Source organism: Buceros rhinoceros, unplaced genomic scaffold (genome assembly GCF_000710305.1).
Source record: "Buceros rhinoceros silvestris isolate BGI_N320 unplaced genomic scaffold, ASM71030v1 scaffold24760, whole genome shotgun sequence".
Classification (NCBI taxonomy): Eukaryota; Metazoa; Chordata; class Aves; order Bucerotiformes; family Bucerotidae; genus Buceros; species Buceros rhinoceros.
Genome location: NW_010391649.1, coordinates 2873 through 23149, shown reverse-complemented (window position 1 = coordinate 23149; position 20277 = coordinate 2873). Strand labels below are relative to the sequence as shown.

Sequence of the window (20277 nt, the reverse complement as noted above, 5' to 3'; positions counted from 1 at the left end):
CCCAGCACTGCTGAGTTTTAGTGCGCTGGAGGGTATCAGACTGGCTAAACTGGCCTGTAGGCAGAGAGGGGAAAACAAGACAACTCTCTGACTCAGACCGTACTGGAGAGGAGCAGGGGAAGGCTGAGAGTGCTGTGACCACAGCTGGGTCTCGGGATGAAGGTGGCTGCTATCTTTGGTCACCTCGAGGTGAGGGCTGGCAAAGCTCTGTGCTGGAAAGCCAGCAGGGAATTTGGGTCCAGCAAGAGCTGTGTCAGTACTGGGAGGAAAGGTTGTTCCCTCGGCCCTTGTGCAAGGCTTCTCTGTAATGTTTGGGTATTTCCCTGGAATTTTGTTTCCAAATCAACAGTTTCCTTCCCTGTTATAGAAATTATACTGTGCTTGCTTAACAAGGAGCTGAGGAGGTAGAAGCATAATTTACTGTGTGTGAGGCTGGCTGTAGGGAACTCACGGGTTTGGTTCCTTTTCAGTGCCTGCTTTGCGGTGTCCTGTGTGCTGATTGCGTACGGTGCCAGTAACCCAGACTGTAAGTACGCGATTCTCTGCCGAGCTGGGGGGGCTGTGGTTTTTTGGGGAAGCAGACAGGGAAGCACTCTGCGCTGACTGTCACTCCTCCAGTGCTCTGCTGAGGTCTGGCTGGGGACGCAAGCCAAGCATCTGCTGGCCTTTGGGAGCTAAGAGGCTTTGGGGAGAGCTGGAGTTTCACACATCTAAGTGGAGAGCGTATCCAAAATGTCCAAGACAGCCAGGTCTCTCAACTTTGTGTTTGGGCAGGGCCAGGTCTTGCAGAGGAGCAATTCCAAAAGCCAAAAAAGGCTTGTCCAGGGTTGGGGAATAGGTAGGAGCAGTGTGTCATCAGCTTTCTTGCCAGGGATAGATGGAGCTTGCTCCTCAAGACCAGATAGCAGGGTGACGCTTTGAATCCAGTTCTTTCAAGTAAATTTTCCTTTTAAGACCCATTCAGATAAGCTGCATCAGCAAATCTGTTCATGAGGGAAAAGAAACCCTTCGGTCCTTGAGAGGGATGATCCCATCCTGAACCCTGTCTCGGAGGAGAGCCCTGGCCTTTCCCTCCGGTGTGGCTGGGGAGGTGGTTGCTGGGTCAGGAACAGCCTGGCACGTCCTGAGGGTGTTGATCCACTGAGGTTTTTATGTGTCAGGACCAAAGCCCTCAGGGGTCGGTTTCCTTTCCCTCTCCACTCCTGTAAAAGCTTAGGGTGTTTTTTTTATCGTTGCAGCTCTCTCTGTGCTGATATTCATCGCGCTGGCTCTGAATGGCTTTGGTGGGATGTGCATGACCTTCACGTCGCTTACGGTAAGTGAAGAGTTATTACCTGACTCTTTTATTCCTTGCTGTGGCTGTGAGTTGGGCTCGCAGGAAAGAACAGAGTGGATCTTTGACGTGTGGCTTGAACAGCATGTGGTTTTGTTCAGGACAAAGGGTCAGTCATTCTTTTACCTGAAAGGCTGAGTTCTAGGTTGTTATTCTAAGTCTTTTTTTTACCTGCCACTTGCATCTCAGGAGAAGGTGGGGGGCGGGGGGGAAAGGAAGTGTTTTTGTCTAGGACTCAGATTGTCATATGCCTGTACACGCAGTGCTCAGCTACCTGGCACAGGCTGGATGTGTGTTTGCTCTGGATTTAGCACTGACATACTGCAGGAAGAATCAGCAGGGCACAAACCCTTGCAGCTGGGTATGACCAGCTTTCTGTGAGTGCATTTTGCGTCTTGCCCCACCAAAGTGGTTGTTCTTGAGCACGGAAAGCTTTTGTTCTCAGAAGGGTGAGAGTCCCTTCCACATTTCTTTAGAAATTTGGTGTTGTTGAATGCTCCCAGCTCCGTCTGTGCAGCCCACTTCGATCTGTTTAGTCCATGGGTTGTATTGCAAGCGTTGGTCAACAACTGTCAGCTGGATCTCTGTATTTTGGGATTCTTTTTGCCTGGAGACAGAAACAGTATCGTCTTCCAAGTAGCTGCTTTATTTTCTGCCTCATTACCCTGATCTCTGTCAGTGGCTGAAACAGAGCTGGGTGGAAAGTCTTCCAGAAAACAGTCTGGAAAGCACTGATGTTTCTTGAGCTGCGGTTGAAAACGTTCATGTTTGGACTGCTTTACTTTGAACTTGCTGTTAAACTTTGTCAAGGTTACCTCTAACTTAACAAGGCTTAGGCACTGGCTGAACTTCTGAGACTAAATTTGGCAGCAGCTGGATTTACAGATCGCTGTGTGTACTGTGGTGTTGCTGCTGCTGTTGATTTCAAAACACAGTGCAGATGTTGGTCCCTCCTTTGTATGTAGTGTTCTTCACTGGAAACCGTGGCTTTGGTCCCACGGACCTGTGGGGAGAATGTCAGCCTGCCACGCTTCAAATAAAGGCGAGGAAGAGAGGAGCACATCAGCACTGCTGTGGGACGGGAGAACATTCCTGTCCTGCTGCTGCCAGCACTGGTTATTGTCTCTCTGGGTGGTTATTAAGGGGTCACAGATTATTTCAGAGCCACTGGTGGTGATAGGAGGGAGGGCAAGGATAGGGGAGAAATACAGGGGATGTGCTGTATGGTGGCTTTTAGCACCAGAAGTGGTAAGCTAAAGCCACTTATTAGTGCCCTCACTAATGAGCTGTTCTGCAGCACTAAGAAAATACCATGGCAGGAAAAAGATCAAATCTTCCAAGAAGAGATCCAGGCCTTGAGGAGGTCTGAAGTGAGTAGTGATGCTGTGAGGTCCTGGGGAGCCCTCAGGTGGAGCCCAGCCCCTCCAGGCAACACTGTGTTTTGCAAAGAGCTGAGGTGGCTTCAGGCCTGACTTCTCCGTTCCAGGTTCAGATGTAGCTGCCTGTGCTTCCCTGCAGAGCTGCCCAGAGGCATTTCGGTACCTGTGGCGTGTGAGTGGAATTAAAAATAGTCCAGGGTGGGAGGGAAGCAGTTCGTCACCTGCATCACAGTGTAGCAGTGGGGGTGACTGTTAAAAGTGGGTGGATTTTGCTCACTGGCTGTTACGGTTCTGTCCTTGCGTGGTTCTGCCTGCTGTGGGGTGCTCACAGTTGGCATGTCAAGAGCTATCTTCTGCAGTGACATGGTGATCTCTTGGGGGTCCCTTCTGGAGACAGGGAGTGAGGCAAGGGAGGGACACAGGGATGACAGGTCCATGGCTTAGGGGCTCTGAGCGCTGCGGCTTGCATGCGCTGTGCTCTGTTGTGCCCAGGAGAGGCTGAAGGAAGTGCTGAAAGGGGCGACTCAAAGACCTTGTTAAGGGCGCTCGTTACGCAGAGGTGGTGAGTACTAATCAACTTCTGGTGCTGAGCGTGCTTGTTCTGGCTGACACAGGCCCTGACTGCCGAGAGCGCACGTGCACACCCGAGTCAAAGCAAGGTGACTTCCTTCTGCCAGCTGCAAGTGACCTGAAATGCTCCGGGAAGTGGGTCAAACCCACTGGTGCGTGAGCTGGTCCTTGGCCACCCTGGGGAGGTTTCAGTTGCTGCTTCGTAGCAGGGTAGTTGTGAAGGGAGCCCCTGCAGCGTTGGGACGCTCTCGCTGGGGGCTTCATTGGGTGTTAAGACCTCCTGGCACACCCCTGTGCGTGGGCATAGTGTGAGCTGATGGGAGAGCTGGAGACGGAGATCTCGGTGCTTGTGCGGGGGGGTAAACAGGATCTCTGAGCGTTCCAGCCTGGGACAGCGCTCCACGAAGCTTTGCCGCTTGGGTTCAAAGCCTTTTTCAGTCACAAGTCCCAGGGTGTCATGAGAGCACGTGGCAAGGTGTGGAGCCATAGGGAGCTGCTGTCCCTGGGTGCCTGGTGGTGTGGCCTGGGGAGGAGGGGGAGCCAGCGAGAGGGGCTGTTCCTGGTTCTGGGAACAAGGTCAGGCTGTGCCTGTTGTTAAAATGCAGAGGGGAGATTTCTGCCTTGTGACTTGGTCTTGGCCAATATAAGTGCAGATTGGAAATGGAAACAGATCTGGCTTGGTGGCTCCGACAGCAGCGCAGGAATCTGGCGTTGGGTCCACGCCGAAGCTGTTTCATGCAAAGAAATAAACATGTGTGATAAATTACCACAAAGAGCCTTTTACAGATTGTTTTCTGTCCTGCTTTCCTTTCAAAGCCTTACAGCTGCTTTGCTGCTCTTTTCTGCTACGAACTGTGCACTTTAATTGGAGCGGGGAGGGCAGTGCGGTGCAGGGAATCAGCTCTGCTCGGAAATACGAAGCAAACTCGGGGCTCTGTGATCTTTTGTTTGTTGGAGAGTGGGAACAGGAATGTCCATGTGCCTTGGACAAAGTGGGCAGTTTGAGGCTTTCCTGGAGAACGTATTTTTAGTGTCTGTATAACTTCCAGATATATCCCCGACAGGGAAAACAAAGTTTAGCTAGAACAGAAATACCATTCTGCAGGAGTTGAGTGCTCAATCCCTTGACTTTTTCCACTTGTTTTTCCAAATTGTCCTTGCAAGAGGAAGGAAGTTGGGTTTGCTGATGCTACTGTGGTAACTCTCATAAGGGTTGTCCCCAGGAAAAAGCTGAAAAAAAGATCACAAGATATTATTGGAGGCCTTAAACTCACTATGGGATAGATGAGAAGATAATCTGCAAGCAGAGATCATGTTATCAGGTTAGGATTGTGCACCTGTAATAAAGGACTCGGAGGACACAGTTACTCTTCGGCAAAATGAAGCTGGTATTTTTCAGATGGGGTGTAAAGTTAATAGTACATTGATTATTACTGATCTTTAAACAGGAGGGGTGTGAGTTTCTGCCCCTGTAGGTCTTGCGGCATTGGGGCTGCCATGGCAGAGGGGGCAGCAGGGCTGGAGGAGTCTCTTCTGGCCTGCAGGGATAACATCAGGATGGGGATCAGATCTTTTTGGTGGCAGAAAAACAAAGCGCCCACTTGCTCCGTGGCTTTTTTTCCTCTCTGGTTCTTTTTTTCCAATGCTTGCTGCTATAAAGACAGCATGAAAAATAGCTTAGTAACCGTGTGATATTTTAGTAGCTGGTCTTTAGGTGAGCCCTGCAGAGGCATTGCCAGTGCTGGCACTCACAGGCTGAGAGCTTTTCTGTCTGGGAGGGACTGCTTTTCCCTTCAGCTCCCCTCTGCCCCTCAGGTAGTCTCAGATTTCTTTTCCTCCCAAGCGCTCAGCTTGCTTTGATTAGGTTGGATAAGACTTTAAATCTCCAATGGCCAATATGGTTTTTTTTTAATCTGGCTGCTTGCTTGGTGCCAAACAGGATTTTAGGAAGTCTTTAGCCTTTCCAGGACTTCTGTCCCCATCGAGGCAGAAGCAGACTGGATTCTCCTGGCCGTGCCTTCTTGCTTTCAGGGGCCCACTCTCCATCCCCAGTAGCCCTCAGAGCAGGAGGATTCGCTTGGGAGTTGCATCTGCTGTATGAAAAAGGCTTTTTGTGATCTTTGGGGCTCTGGGGAAAACCATCCCAAGCCAAGAAGCAGCTGTGTTTGTGGAGCTCCTGCCCTGCTCTGAGCTCCCCAGCGGGAGCAGCTGCTGCTTGTAATTTCTGGGGATTATTTTTGGTTTGGGCTGTTGGAGGTTAGAGGAGTGGCCTCCCTGGTGACAATGACTAGCCTTTTTGCAACCTGCAGATACTAGATTCTGCAGATGCTGTTTTCTGGGGTGTGTATTTAGGCCACTGCTTCCAAGAGCTTTTTTTTTGTGCCTGGTAACAGACCTTTGGATCCTTTGCCGTTTCCCGTCTGCAGCTCCTGAAAGCAGCCTGTTGGCAGCAATCCTGCATGCAGGGATCTGGGGATGGGTGTGGGGATCCTCGCTGCAGAGGAGCGCAGCGTTTTCTGCCTCAGCCCGGTGCGTCTGCTCGGGGCACACCAGCAGCATCAGGCTTGGCACATCGTTGCTGCTGTTCGCTGGCTGGGGTTATCTGAGGACCTGGAGACTGCACTGCATAGGAAGCTCTGCAGTGAGACAGAGGGATGATAAACAGGCAGATGGATCCTGGCGTGTTCCTGCACAGGAATACTTGTGTGGTAAACACGCGGGTCCTGCTGTGACACAAGCCAGATTTGCTTGCCTTATATGCTACTCCTGGGAAAGATGGATTTGTTTTTCAGCAGTGGAGGGGGAATGTGATGACAGCATTTGCTTGCTCAGACTTGGTCTAATATTCTCTGAATCATTTTGTTCAGCAGCATCTTTAAAGAGGGAAAATGCTGGTTATGCTTTCAGTCCTAGAAGGAACCCGCAGTGTCCTGCTTTGAGGCCCTCAGGCTGACGTGGCAGTGATGCCCAAGGGAATTTGGGCAGTAAGTGACCTGAAAAAGGAGGTGGGAGGGAAATTTCTGCCTGCAGCAGAATCTCTGCCTGTTGACCAGCTTCAGGCTGAGCCCTCTGTAGCCTGCAGCTGTAATTTCCAGTTTGCAGGCCATCATTAGTTAGTGATGGAAACTTGTCCCCTTCTGCTTGTTTAGAAAAATGGGGAGTTCCTCCTTTCCTAGGAGGGTGGGAAGGTCTTGCAGCTCTTTCTGCCTCCTCCACTCTGCTTTTGGGTCCTGAGTGGAAGCAGGGGATGGGAGTGCTTTTGCTGTTGAGGTGGCTGCTGTGAGCTGCTGCTAGCTGAGCCCACCAAGGGCTTTGCTTTCCCAACCTTGCAGAACCAGCCTGGTTTGCTGTCAGCAAAACCACCATACCTGATAGGAGACCAGGCAGCAAAGTGGGGTGGGCATCAGGAATAGCAACACAAGGTGCTGCTGCCTGCTTTTGCTGCTGAATAAAGGACAAGAAAGCCTAGTGTCTGTGGTGCCTTCCTGTGCCTAGCTCTAAGATAGGGCATCTGACAGAGAAACAACTGGCTTTAGTCCCTCTTGTAGAGTCTGCTTTCACCCAAGGAGCCAGGGACCTAGCTAGAACTGGAAACGCAAACAGCAACACAGTTCATGTTTGTCTCTGTTCCTTCTTGGTATAACAGGAACTTCCCGGTCTACTGCAAAGATTTGGGTACGGACCCAAGGTCTGTAAACAAACCTGGCAGTTCAGGGTGTCACAGCGTGTGTTAAAGACTGCAGCAGTCATAGCCTGTGGCTAACAACTTTTGACTAAAGAGAGGGTGATTTAGAGGGTAGAGAACTTGTACATGTGCTTTTTGGAGAGGAAAAGAGATGATCGCTACAGACGTGGGGTAAGGAACTCTTAAAGCACAAGGGCTGGGGCAAACACTCCTGCGCTAAAGGTAACCAATGCAAAGTATGCTGTCAGTCTGGAAAGAGGCACATAAATCTTGGACTGTAGACATTCCCTGATGCTGGAGATGCCAATATAACCTGCAGAGCAATATCCTGAAGAGCTAAGTCACTCCTGAGTACAGCTGGCTTCAGATTCTGGTATCCAGGAGTCTTAATCCTAAATGCCAACATCACCTCAAGAAATCCTCCTGCCCTTGGCAGCAGTCTCTTTCAACTATTTTTTTTTTTTCCTCCAGCTGCCCAACATGTTTGGTGACCTTCGTTCCACGTTCATTGCTCTGATGATTGGCTCCTATGCTTCCTCTGCTGTGACTTTTCCAGGAATCAAGGTAGGGCTGTGGGATCGTGACTCACGGCTGGGGGTGTTGTGCTGGAGTCTTGCACTATTTAGCAATAATGTGGAGAGAAAGAGGGACTGTTTGCGAAAGCACTCCAAGAGATGTGCCTTTGCAAGATTCAGTTCCCATCTGGTATAGACTTCCCAAGCGACTGCTTCAAGAGCTCAATATTGCAAAGAGAACAGTAAAATTTTGAAGGTGTGGAGTAAAAGTGAAGAACCGAAGATCTTTTTGAGATGTTGCTTTTTTAAACTCTAAGGAGTGTCTCCCTATATGGATTTTAATCCACATGTGTATATTTAATCTGTGTGATTGCCACAGGTGGTTGGCTTTGAACACAGTTCAGAGCTGGCAGCAGCACTGACAGGACAGAAGAGATGGTCGCTCACACGTAGAGCACGTAGTGGTTCTGAACCAGAGATGTTTCATTGCAGAGTTAGCATAAGGGGGATAGAGTGAAGGTAAGCCAGTCCCAAGAGGGCAGGGAAGTTGCTGCTGGCTTTCCAAGGAGAAGGTCCTAGATGGAAACCCCTGATGGCAGTTATCTGCAATGCATGCTCTTCTGGCTGGAGGCCCTGTCATTGCTATAGCTGCTGTAAAGATGCGAATATACCTCTTTCCAAGGCTGCATGTCACAGAACTGTCCTCCGTTACCACCTGAGTTAAACCCACGTTAAATGCAGCGTGTTTTTCTTTCCCACAGCTTCCTTTCAGACCTCATTCAAAGCATATGGAAGTATCTTTCTGCTCTTAGAGCTAAAACCATATTCCCTTGGGATTTCCAGGTTATATATGACTTTGGGGTCTCCTTCATCCTCATTCTGCTTGTCTGGGCAAGCTGTGCAGGATTAGTTTTCCTCAACTGTTTCTTCAACTGGCCACTGGAGCCTTTTCCGGGACCGGAAGACATGGACTATTCGTAAGTGTCCTCTAGACTAGCCTTGAGGGCTAATCACATCCCTAGAAATTTCTCTGATTTCATTCTCTGGAAAGTGTTGGCATGGCTAATTTAGGGGGGTGGACAGGGAACTCCCTTGCATGTTGTTTAGTGCTGGCCTTCCTTCTTAGGTTGAGGATTTATGTCTGCCACTAGCGTTACGTCTTGACTAGTGAATATCTGTGGAAAGTGGAACTTTCCAAAACGTGAGATTATGAAGGAAAAATCTGCCGGTAGTCTTTAAGTATTTCTATATAGACCTGTGCCAAGCTGGCCCTGGGGGAAGTATCTCTCTGTGCTCTGGATCCGGACCATTGGAGGGTTTGTAGTTGGAAACTAGTGCCTTAAATTCACACACAGCCTTTCTGACTCCTTTGCTGCCTCTGATTCCTCACCCTATGTTGCAGCTCTTGTGCTCTTTACTGCCCAACAGAGTGAAAATAAAGTTCAGCTGGCTGGGATTTGATCACAAAATCACTGGGAAACAGTTTTACAAGCAAGTAACGACAGTGGGGCGCCGACTCAGTGTGGGGAGCTCCATGAAGGGCCCCAAGGAGCCGACAGCCTTGCAAGAGAACAACAAGCTCTGTCTGTCTACGGTGGACCTAGAAGTGAAGTGCCAGCCTGACAGCGCAGGTGTGGTTCCCTGAGTGCCCCAGGGATGCTTGTCTGGCCTGAGGCTGCTGGCCTCCCTGCTCCAGCCCTGTTTATAAGAGCGAAGGATAGGTGATCCATGTGTTGCCAGGGCTGCCTGCCAGCCACCTTTATTTAAATACAGGTTCAGCTACATAAGGAATCCTGTCCCTATATACTTGTCTAAACACCATGTAGTGTTGCTGGGGGTGAGGACAACAGCATGGGTCACTAATGTGACTGCAGAAGGACGCCGCTGTCTCTTAGGTAGACTGCTGCCATCATGACACAGCCTTCCTTACTCAGGAGAGTGGCAAAAGCAAGTGGTTTGAAGCTTCCTTTTGCTCTGCCCACAGAGAGGTGAGCTGTCCTTCCTGCTCCCTTGCCCTGGTCACTGGTAGCCAAACTCCAGGCACCTATAGCTGTGCATGATGGAAGTTTGAGGCACCAGGTCTGTGAATTCCTTGGAGCTGCCCCTGGCATGCAGGGTTGGTGTGACTAGCTAGGAGAAAGACCTGCTCACCCAGAAGCCAAAGCCTCTTCTGAAGTTGTCCGTGTTTACAAAGGTATGTTGCCTTTTTCAGAGACTCTACTATTCCTTCTGCAGCTTCTCCCTCCTTCATGAAGAGTGTCTTCAGCCCTATTTTGTTGCTCAGCCTTATCACCATGTGTGTCACTCAGCTGCGGCTCATCTTCTACATGGGCGCTATGAACACCATCCTCGAGTTCCTGTCTGGAGATGCAGATCAAGGTGGGGTAACCTGAAAGCGTTTATCTGCTTCCTTAGGACTGGGACTGGACCCAGACTTGGCCATTGCAGGAGGCCAGTGACCTGATTCCTCAGCAGACAGGCAGTGTACGGCAGTTAGTGCCAGAGCGTGGCTGACAGCTGCTGGTAGGGTCTAGCGGAGGGCTGGAACTAGCCCAGGGCAGAGGGGTAGGCACTTGAATGTCAATCTAATTTTAGCCCAGTGTCTGTTAAATACTATTCCATGTTATTTCCTCAGATGGGTTGTTGAAAGTCGCCTCTCAGGATGGACCATGATAAATTTTTTTTTTATTGGATAACCTATTTCATCAGGTATTTGCTTTGCTTATCCGAAGCCAGCACAAAGTACAGAGCAGCTGACTCTCATGACTAATGGCTGGACGAACTTTCTCAGCCCAGCAACTGGGGGTGGGAGAAGTGAAGTCATAGCTGTTTTGCGCAGCCTGGTGTGTGCCGGGGAAGCTCAGGGGTGCTCACTGAGCTGGACTCGTCTGTATTTATAGCTCTGATTCAGTACATGGAGCAAACAGGAAAGAGTACATTAGTTTACTGTTGTTTTGCAATCCAGGGTATTTTCAACAAGGCTTAGTGTTTTTTTTTTTTCCTTTTTAGTAAGATCCAGTTTGAACTTGTTAAATCTGGATTGCATGAAGCTGGTAAATCAAGAGGCACTCCTCTGAAAACAGGAGTGAGCTCTGGGGGAGGGAGGGAAATGGGGAAACTCCAAGTGCCCTGGCATTCCCTGAATTGCTTTGTCTGAGTCTTTGACAGTCTGCAGCATTCAGCTTTTTATCTCCTGGCTCGAGAGGTAATTTAGATACTACACAGTAAACAGGGCAGATCTCGCGCTGCCTACTTTTCCCGACACAGCTTAGTTTTCTGCTTACCTTGTAACTATTTCACACTGACCTTTTTTTCTTTCTTTTCACCTTGGCTTGCTCTAGTTATTTCTCTCTCATTTTTCCCCACCCCTCCTTGGTATTCTAGAATTGATATTACTATATATGCTGCCAATTCTGTGCGGATCAAGCTCCTGTTAAAGGGCTTGTGCCCCTTGGGTGTGTTGCATCTTTTTGCTGTGCCACCTTTGAGATTATTTCCCGTTTTCCCCCTCCTCCCCCTGACTGTAGCCTGGGCTCACAGTGCCGTCCACTGCCTTGGTGTTTCCATGGCATCAGCAAAACGCTGGTATTGTCTGGTCGCAGCAGTGTCACTGCAAGAGCAGTTCCAAGACTCTCTAGAAATGTAGTCTGTGCGGATCAGGAGAGGATGGGATGCTGCTGCCTTGGATTCCTTGTTGTTCTTGCAGTTATTTACTTGAAGGTGATTTGTTTAGAGAGCCTCCTCCACCTGCAGCTCCTCTCAGCACTCAGCAAGGGAAGAGAGAGTTGAGTCAATCCTGCAAGTGTCATGGTCAAAGAAAATGTAAATATTCCTGAGAGCAGAAGAGGAGAGAAGGATGCGGGGAAAATAATTCAGACAGGGAGTAAAGTCTTTAAGTTGCAGTGAGGCACTGTGTCCTTGAAAGTCCTGCTTCCCATGCAGGGTGGTGGTGATTTAAACCTGTCATGAAACCTAGAGGTGGGAAAAGCCGCCAGCCTGTGGCTGCTTATCTTCTGAAACCCCCAAAAGGTGAGGGAGGAGCTGAGGCGTTCAGGAGCTGCATGAGTGACTGTACGACTGGTGTAGGAAGGCAGGAGAGAGCAGACCTGTTGCGTCTAGAACTTGAAATTTGGCCGCATCTTTCATAAATTATCACCTTGCTTTCAAATCAGGTAACGCTTAGAGAGCTTGGGTCAACTTGGGGTGGGCTAGAAAACTCGGCTGTATGAGGTGCTTGCTCAGGACGGTTTGGATGAAAAGACCTGTAACCAGCGGATGGGAAGGGTTGTGCCCATGCGTGCACCCTTTGTTTGCTCTATCCAGGTGTCTACTTCTGCCACATCTACTCCTGCTGGTATTTGCTAGATACTGTTCTCTTCTTCCTCCTCAGGAAAGGACATTTTCTAAGGTGATAAATTGAGGAGGCCCTGTTTTGTAGCAGCTACTGTCTCTCTTCCTCTTTTGCTGACCCCATAAATTTCATTCCCTGCTTCAAGATGGCTTCTGCTCTTGCTGTTTAGAGCTTGAGATTAAGTGCTCAGAATAGTACGAAGGGGGGAAATGTGACAGCGTGGCTTGCTCCTTACCCTCTATTAAAAAATAACCAGACAACAGCAGATCGGCTCCAGGAGTGTTTGCAGAGGGAGATGCCACCTGTCTCTCTTGGCTACAGCAGTTGCTATGATGAGAGGGGATGTGGGGCCACTTCAGGACTTGCCTTTGTGGAGGTGATGGGGGCATAGATGTGAGTTTGGAGGTTGGAGCTGGAAGTCCCTCCTAGTTCCCTTGCCAGGAACCAGGAAAGCCTCTTCAGGTGCTATGCCTGGGTATGGCAAGGCAGCCCCGCTGGAGTTTCCTGCAAGGAGAGAAAGGCTTCTCTCCATTCCCAAGGAGATTTTGGTTTAAATCCTGGCTGTACTGCTTTGGCTATGTCTAGAAATGTGTTGGGAGGGACAAACGAAAGCTCCTTTTGGCTGATTTGCTTGCAGTGCTGTAACTTGTGAGCACTCTGTGCTGAGACGGGCAGTTTCAGAATTACATCCTTATTTCAGGGCTGTGGTACCGTGACTCACCAGCCCTTCTGTGTGATGCCTACAAATCCATCATGTGGGCTGCAGAGAGGAAGTGGAAAATGCATTGCAGGGTGGGAAAACTGTTCAGTGACAGGAGGGGACAGTTGCTTCTAAGTCTGCTGGCATCAGCTTTCCCTTAGGAAGCCACGTAGACACTTCTCCCATCTTTAACACACAGGGAATTCTCATCAGTCTGAGTTTTTAATGATTGCTCTCAGATGCTGTGGTGGTTTTGCTGCTAAACTCTCCTGCTCCTTGTCCCCTCCTCCAGATTTGTCCCTTCAGCACAAAATAGGTTAGTCTTCACCTTCCCAGCCTGGCTTGTCCTTGCTGGCTAGAAAAGATGAAGCTGCAGCTCCCAGCAAGGCAGGAGAGGAGATGACTAAGGCAGAGTGGGCTGGGCAGGAGGATATATTGGTTGTAAGAACTTTGATCCTAGCCAGAATAAACATCCTTGGCACTAAGGAGATGCTGGGTCCCGTTTTTGGAGCTCTACCTGCTCTTGGGCTGATGCTGCTTGGAGAGAACTAGGGCAGGATCAGAATGGTAGAAGCAACTGCGCCCCCTATGTCCACTCTAATGTCATGCCTCTGGGTGGCTAAATGAAGTGGGGTTTTGGTGTCCCTGTTCCTTCAGCCCTGCCTGTTAGCCTGTGGGGTCTGGGCTCTGAGTGTTCCGTGGGGAGGAATGGTTTCTCTGTTTTTAGTGTTGCTGCTGTGGTTCCACTTGGACTGACAAGCTTTTTTATCTTTTTTTTTTCCTGCAGTGGCTCTCTACACTTCCATTTTTGGGGTATTGCAACTGCTGTGCTTGCTGACAGCGCCTGTGATCGGCTACATCATGGACTGGCGAATGAAAGAATGCGATGATGGCTCAGACGAGAACGAGGAGAGCAACTCTGAGCAGTGCGTAATGTGCACCTCACGGGACATGCAACCATGTAGCAAGCCTCCTCTGCCCTGTGTAACGTGTTCTGTGATGAAAGAGTGAAAAGAGTATTGGTTCTTCAGTAGAGAAAAGAAAGCCTGGAGGAAGACTTGACAGTTGCAGAGGAAAGGGCCACTTCCATGTTCCCTAAGATCAGTCAAGAACAAATTTAAATTGTAGCGGCGGGTGGGGGGCTCAGACTTTCTTTCTAGGCTAACAGTAACAGCACTGAAATAATCACCCAGCTGTTCCTCGGCTTCCACTGATGGAGATCCCACCACCTCCTTAGGCAGATCTCTAGCCAGACTGCTTTAGAGTTGCTGTGAGATGTGGAGAATCTTGCTGTGAGCTCCAGTAGCTGCTGAAAGTGCTTTTTGCAACCTAGGTTTTGCTCTCCTTCCAGAGGTGACAAGAAAAAGAAAAAGCGTGATCGTCAGATCCAGAAAATCATCAACTCCACCAATGCCTTTGCGTTCACAAATCTCCTCCTGGTTGGATTTGGAGTCACCTGCCTTATTCCTAACTTACCGTTGCAGGTGAGTAGGTCGATGGGTGGGTGTGCTGGAGAGGCTGGCAACATAGTCTGGGCAAAATGGCAGGCAGGGCAGTGCCAGGAGGTCCTGTGAGCCAGCAGAAGCAGCTGATGGCAGGAGGGCTTTCTGGCACTGCTGGGAGACCTCTGCGCTGCTTTGGGAGTTTAAAAATATAACACCGTGCCGTTCACGTCTCATGAGAACTTAAATAAGCAGAGCAGGGAATGTCAGAGTGGATCCACAATTTATTGACACTTAGAAGTTTCTGCAGCCGAGTGTGTAACAACAGACACTTTCCTACTGAGATCCTCTCAGCGGTGCTTGGGCATTTAATCTGGGCTCGACTGAAGCTGCTGACAGTCAGAAAATTTGCTGTAAAGAAGCATGACACTGATATACACAGCAGGTTATTTCTGCATCAGATGCTATGCCCGGTGGTACCTATGGGATTAGGAACCTGTTAAAATATTTATTTTGTTGCACCACCTGGTTTTTGGCAGAGGAGTTAATGCTGTATTTAAACACGTCTTGTTGACGCAGGCAAACAGATGTAGTTTGCTCATACTTGCATATTGTCCACAAATAACTCGTGGAAAATTATGCCAGCCCCAAGCACAATGAAAGAGCGCTGTGCCGCTGGCCACAGGCTGCTGGGGACACGGCCTTGCCGCAGTGCCACCTACAACGGGCTGGGTCTGGTTGTGGTTAGCCTCAGGGGGCACTGCGTGTTGGCCTTCGCAAAGGCAGGAAGAGCTGAGCTTTTACAGAGAAGCACCAGCCTCCTCCCTGTGCTGATCTTTCAGGTTTGGTTCTGGGTTCAAGCCCAGCTGTGTACTAGAAAGGAGAGCGGCTTTTAGGCATGGTTGTGTGTCGGTCTGGAACATCTAGGTGTGCTGTCTAGGACGTGACCTTTTTCTGCTTCTCTTTCCAGATTCTCTCCTTCATTTTGCACACAATTGTGAGAGGATTCATCCACTCTGCTGTGGGAGGCCTCTACGCAGCTGTGTAAGTCTCTGCTTCTCTCTAGCATATGGCTGGCCAGATGAACTGGTTTGGGATAAGCTGTCCAGCTGCAAGGGAGATCGGGTAGTGAAGTCTTCATTGTCAGAGGAGGAACGGTGATGCAACTTGTTTCCTCAGTCACCACCAGACATGATAGTAGCTGGACCGAAGTCCAGCCAATGTTTTCCTTGTTTAGAAACAGCTAACCCCTTTGGGAGAGGCACAGCTCTGTGTGGGCCTCTGGTGAGGCCAGGCTGCTGACACTAAGGTGCTGCAGTAAAAACTCAAGGCTTTCTTTGACTTACAGTGAGTAGCTCTGTACATGTGTCCAGGCAAAACATGAACAGAATTGAACACACTGCTACTGGTCTGCTCTGAAGTTACACTGGTTGAGCATTGCTCAAGATCCCCCTGGTGATGCCTACTCCCTTTCCCAGGACAGATCATCCATCCTGTTTGCGACTTATCGAAATCATCAATAGCTGTCTAAACACTCTCTTCCTTATTGAGCAATGTTTTGGGGTTTGAAAACAGATCTGCCCTCTGTCCTGAGCTGTTGGACAGACAAACAGAAAGAAGTTGTTGTTTTTCAGAGAAGTGCAGAATTGTTGAGGTGGGAAGGGGCCTTTTGAGACCATCTGGTCCAACCCTCATGCTCAAGCAGGGTCAGCTACAGTAGCTGCCCAGGACTGTGTCCGCTTGGGGTTGAATATCTTCAGGGATGGAGACTCCACAGACTCTCTCTGTCAAAGCTTTTGGTCCCAGTGCTGGGGAATCCAGCCTAGAAAACCCATCTAGGACTCAGCTTCAGAACTGCGTAAACCAAACTGTGTTTGGTTCCCTAGCAGCTAGAAGCAGAAGACTCTTCTCTTGGGCAAGGTGAATGCCCGTTGCTGTTCATATCAGCTTGCTTGTAAACTGGTCCTGTTTGACCATTGCAACTCTGGAACTTCCTGGAGTTGAGGTATTTTTGTTTCCAATGTGATTTCTTAGAATATTTGGAGGTTTTGATTCATTTCTTTCCAATCTTAGTTTAACCTGACCCTTTTTAAACACGGCTCGGTCATGGAAAGATGTTAGACTGTTCCTGAAATTTATTGTTCCATTAGTAGTATCTGATATTCAGCACTTTACAGTCAACAGCCTTGCTGATCAGACTTGTGCTCTAAAAGGCAAAACACACACTAACCTGTTGTGCAGGTTTCACTCCTGAAGGGATCAAATTGTTATGACCAGATGAAAATGATTGCTCAGCCGCAAATGCTGTCATCTGGGTAAAGAGGCCCTGCTTTTCGCTGGTAAATAGCAACACTTCTCCTTTTGCAGTAGTTGTATAAGCACTTCCACCTGCCTGCAGAACAAAATGAGCGCTGGGTCTGATACTTCAGTCCCGGAGAGAGTTGTTCTTCATGTTGTACCTGTCGTGGGAATGTCACCTGAGCTGGATGTGAACAGTCAAGGTGACATATAATGCTGCTGCTTTCTCTGTTGACAGATACCCCTCCACTCAGTTTGGCAGCTTGACAGGGTTGCAGTCGTTGATCAGCGCCCTTTTTGCCCTTCTGCAGCAACCTCTTTTCATGGCATTGACGGGACCTTTGGAAGGAGACCCTCTCTGGGCAAGTTCTTCTCAAATTTCACGCAAAGGCTTGGTGGTTAAGATGATTTTTGGGTCATTTCCTTGTAAACAAGGACTCCTGTTCATGGACCAAGGTTAAAAACAGCTGTAAATTAGCATGTCCCTCAGTCTGCTGTTACCTTGGTGCTGTCCAGGAGACCCCTCCCTGTGTGAGCAATGATCCCTGGGAGGGAAAGCTGTTAACCCTTATGTGGGTCTGTGGGAAGGGAGGAGGGCAGAAGCTGCAGGAGTCCTTTCAGTGAAGTTTGTGTGGCGAGTCAAAATCTGTTGGGTAAAAGTGAGTGAATCTGTGAGGACCTCAGGATGCAGTAGAAATACTCTGTGCCCTTAGTTATTAGTCTCAGTTACCAGTAAATTTTGGGCTGCTGATGCTAATGTCTGAAAAGCCAACTGGCTGTTGAGGGTAGGGCTAATGTGGTGTCTTGATGAGTCTGTCTAGGCAGCTCAATAAAATCATAACATGGATGCTCTTGGGCAGAGCCCTAGTAGTCCTAGGCTACATGCACACACCCCAGCAGCCTGTTGCTCTCCAGTCAGCAGACTTGGTGTAAAAACTGCAGCTTAAACAGCCCTGTCTGACTGTGGAACAAGTCTGCAGCCACGATCTGGAGCGACAAACCCTTGCAGCATTTAGCTTATACAGTTGGTGTTCTGGGCGCCAGAGTGTAAATATAGATACAGTGGAGGTTGTTGCCAATACACCGAGCAGGGCGTCTCTGGGTTTGCCCGCAGCTAAGCGACATGGGCTGGGTTCTGACACTTTGGCATGCGTGACTGGGTTGTCATCTTCCTAGCCTGCCTCATTTTCTTTTGTCTGTCTTCCTGCAGGTGAACGTTGGCTTGCTTGGCATGAGCTTGCTGGGTTTCTGCCTTCCAGTCTACTTGGTCTGCTACAGACGCAGGCTAGAGAGAGAAAAAAGACAGAAGATGGATGATGCCAAACTTTTCTTCAAAATCAACGGCACTCCCAATGAGGAAGCCTTTGTGTAAACTGGTGCTTTGAACACAACCTCCCCTGTACAGGTTCCCACCACATCCGTGGGTTCTGCCTGTGGTGTAAGCCAGGCTTGTTCTCTCCTGGCTGTGCCAGTCTTTGCTCCTCACCGGAGTGAGGGCAGGACATCATGACTGGCTTTCCTCAGATGGCAGGAGGGGACTTCCCACTTCTTACTCCAGACACGGGACACTTTTCCTTTTTATAAAGGCCACACAGATATTGTGTCTTAAATTATCCCCTGACCACGTGCTCCAGGGGCACCGTCTCTGCATAGGAAATTGGGGAGAGAAGGAATAGAAGGATGGGGGAAGAGGGAAGAAAGGCCATAATCTGAGTTTGCAAATGTAACACACTGAAGTCTGTTTTCTGCCCCTCTTCCCCCAACCTTGGCTGACATTGTCTTGGATGCAGGCTGCGCTCTCCTCCCTCCCTGAGGCTGCAGAATGGTCTTTCTGCTTGATGTGTTGCTGGACCCAATGGTTTTAACTGTCTATCCAGACACTCCCCAGACTTTTTTTGAGGCAGGGAAGGGAATTTTATGTCTCTGTGTATGAGCACAGCTTCAGTGTATTGCTAAATGTTGGCTGCTAGCACTGACAGCTCCCAAATCTTTTATTACTGCAAGTAACACAGACTGTGAGCAATGGATCTGCCTTCCACACTGAAATGAAGAGCCTAGTGGACTGCTTGGTCCTAGACCAAGCCTTCAAAGGCCTGGAATTCCTCCTCCTCCTGGCCTGCAACATCACCTGTACGTGTTTTTAAACTGTCTGCAGTCCTGGAGCCTTTGAGATAGGAATTGGATCTTGTTTACTGATGAAGTGCTTTGAGACTTGTTGCCTTTTGCTGCCTCTTCCCTCCAACGTGACCTTGGGAGGGGAGCAGCAGCACGTACTTACTAAAGTGGAGAAGCTTCTTGAAGCTGCCTTCTGGGGCTCCAAATCCCTTGACATTCGCATGTGAACTGACTTGCTGTTGGAAAGAATCAAGAGTGCAGAACACTCCTTTGTGTCTGGTAACTGGATCCTGTGGACATATGGCAGGGTGATGTGGTGATGTAATCCTTCCTCTAGCCATGGCTTATTTACGTTGTTCTTGTAATGGCCCCTGTTAAGGGTTGAGGGACCGAGGTAATAACTCCTCGAATTCCTTAACGAGCTGCTGAACTCCAGGTTACTGTGACTGACCAAAAAGCTGCCGGGCTGTATTAAGAGCCGTCTGTGCTGCGGATGCTCTGTCTGGACAGAGCATGTGGTGATGGGTTGTACGGTGGAGCTGACTTAGAGCAATACGTGTGGGTAAAGGTGCCCCAGGCCTGTTCACCACAGAGGGAATACAAAGGGAATTCTTAACCTGCTTATTTTTATAAAGGTGTTCCTAAGTCTTGTCTAAAGTTGACTTTTCTGCCCTTAACCTTCTTGTTGAGGTCAGCAGCTCAGCCTGCGCAACGCTGCGCTCTTTGGACCTGCTCGGAGCAGGGCTGTGCGGCGTTGAGGATGAACATGGGTTGGCGTGCAGCAGCGTGTGTGCTGGGCTGAGCTAGCGGCTGTGGGAAGGTTGGGGGCAGAAATAAAACCATTATGAAGATGTAGTGGTGGAGCTTTCTGAACTGCTAGCTCCTGCATTCCTGCAAAGCCTGGCAGGGGGCGAGTCCTTCAACTTCATACGGCTGGGTGGGAAAGCCCAGGACTGAATCACTGCCCCGTTCGCGCTGAGCTGTTGAAACAACAGTGCACTCACCCCTTCCTTTGAGAAACTGCCTGGAAACTGGGTGTAAACCCCTCCACTGATGGCTTGAAGCATGCAGATGCTCACCCAGCCAGGCCTTCACCTTCTCTTAATAGCAAGCTTGGTGACCTCTGGCACGGAGCCGTGGCAGGCGAGCTGGGAGCCCTGTGGAGTCCCTGGGTGGTGGCAGCTTGGTGGGATAGCAGCGCCACCTCGAGTCACCACCCCCAGCCAGCCGCTGCGGGCAGTTCGGACGCGGCTCCACTCCACGGTACCTTTGAGTCTTCAGTCACTCGTGTGGAAATGACTTGCCACTTGAGTATTTTACACATCTGTGGAATTTTTTTTTTAAATGTGTTGCCTTTATTAAATGTGTTTGTTCCAAGACAGCCTTATTGCCTGCTGTCAACACTTTACTCCCTTAGAATGTCTCGTCTTTCCTTGGCCTCTAGCTTTGGTGACAATTTAGTCACCTTCCTAGCTTTTCTTTCTTTGGTGTCGAGCAATAATTAAGGGGGCAGAGTTCCAATTCCTTTTCCTGTTCACCTGGCACTGCCTCAAGCACATGTTCAGAGACCCACCAGCAGTGGTACAGCTTGCCTGGAAATCCAGAGGGATTTCTGCAGATTGCTGTACTTCTAAACATTTTGAGAGGATTCCTGCTCTTGCTCTGAGATATCTGTGACATGACAATGGCAGATGAAGTATCTCCTGGTACGAACTCAGATGGGTGAGTGTCTGAGCCACACCCCTCAGACTCTGTGTCTTGAAGCAGAGGCAGCTGTTGGAGGGTGTTGGAGCGCTGCCTCAGCGTGGCTTCCCCCTCGGTTCACACGGAATGCAGTAGCTTCCACTCTTAGGTCACTCGAATTCCCGATACAAATGTCTTTGCAAAGT

General features: G+C 49.4%; 1 protein-coding gene across 6 annotated transcripts in view; it reads left to right on the top strand.

Annotated features, from left to right (window-relative positions):
* The window catches only part of SLC43A2 (solute carrier family 43 (amino acid system L transporter), member 2), a 26082-nt gene extending 8224 nt beyond the window's left edge, over nt 1-17858 (top strand). For 5 of the 6 annotated variants that reach the window (XM_010142668.1, XM_010142675.1, XM_010142645.1 and 2 more), the window contains 11 exons: nt 471-526; nt 1239-1315; nt 7439-7531; nt 8326-8459; nt 8911-9113; nt 9718-9861; nt 13321-13459; nt 13885-14017; nt 14946-15019; nt 16512-16635; nt 17484-17858. In XM_010142668.1, the coding sequence (XP_010140970.1) occupies nt 471-526; nt 1239-1315; nt 7439-7531; nt 8326-8459; nt 8911-9113; nt 9718-9861; nt 13321-13459; nt 13885-14017; nt 14946-15019; nt 16512-16635; nt 17484-17645 (1339 nt within the window). In that variant the 3' untranslated portion in view covers nt 17646-17858. Of the gene's footprint in view, nt 1-470; nt 527-1238; nt 1316-7438; nt 7532-8325; nt 8460-8910; nt 9114-9717; nt 9862-10232; nt 10255-13320; nt 13460-13884; nt 14018-14945; nt 15020-16511; nt 16636-17483 lie in introns of all 6 variants that reach the window. The other variant, XM_010142637.1, reaches the window with a different exon arrangement.
* The last annotated feature ends 2419 nt before the right edge of the window (nt 17859-20277 follow it).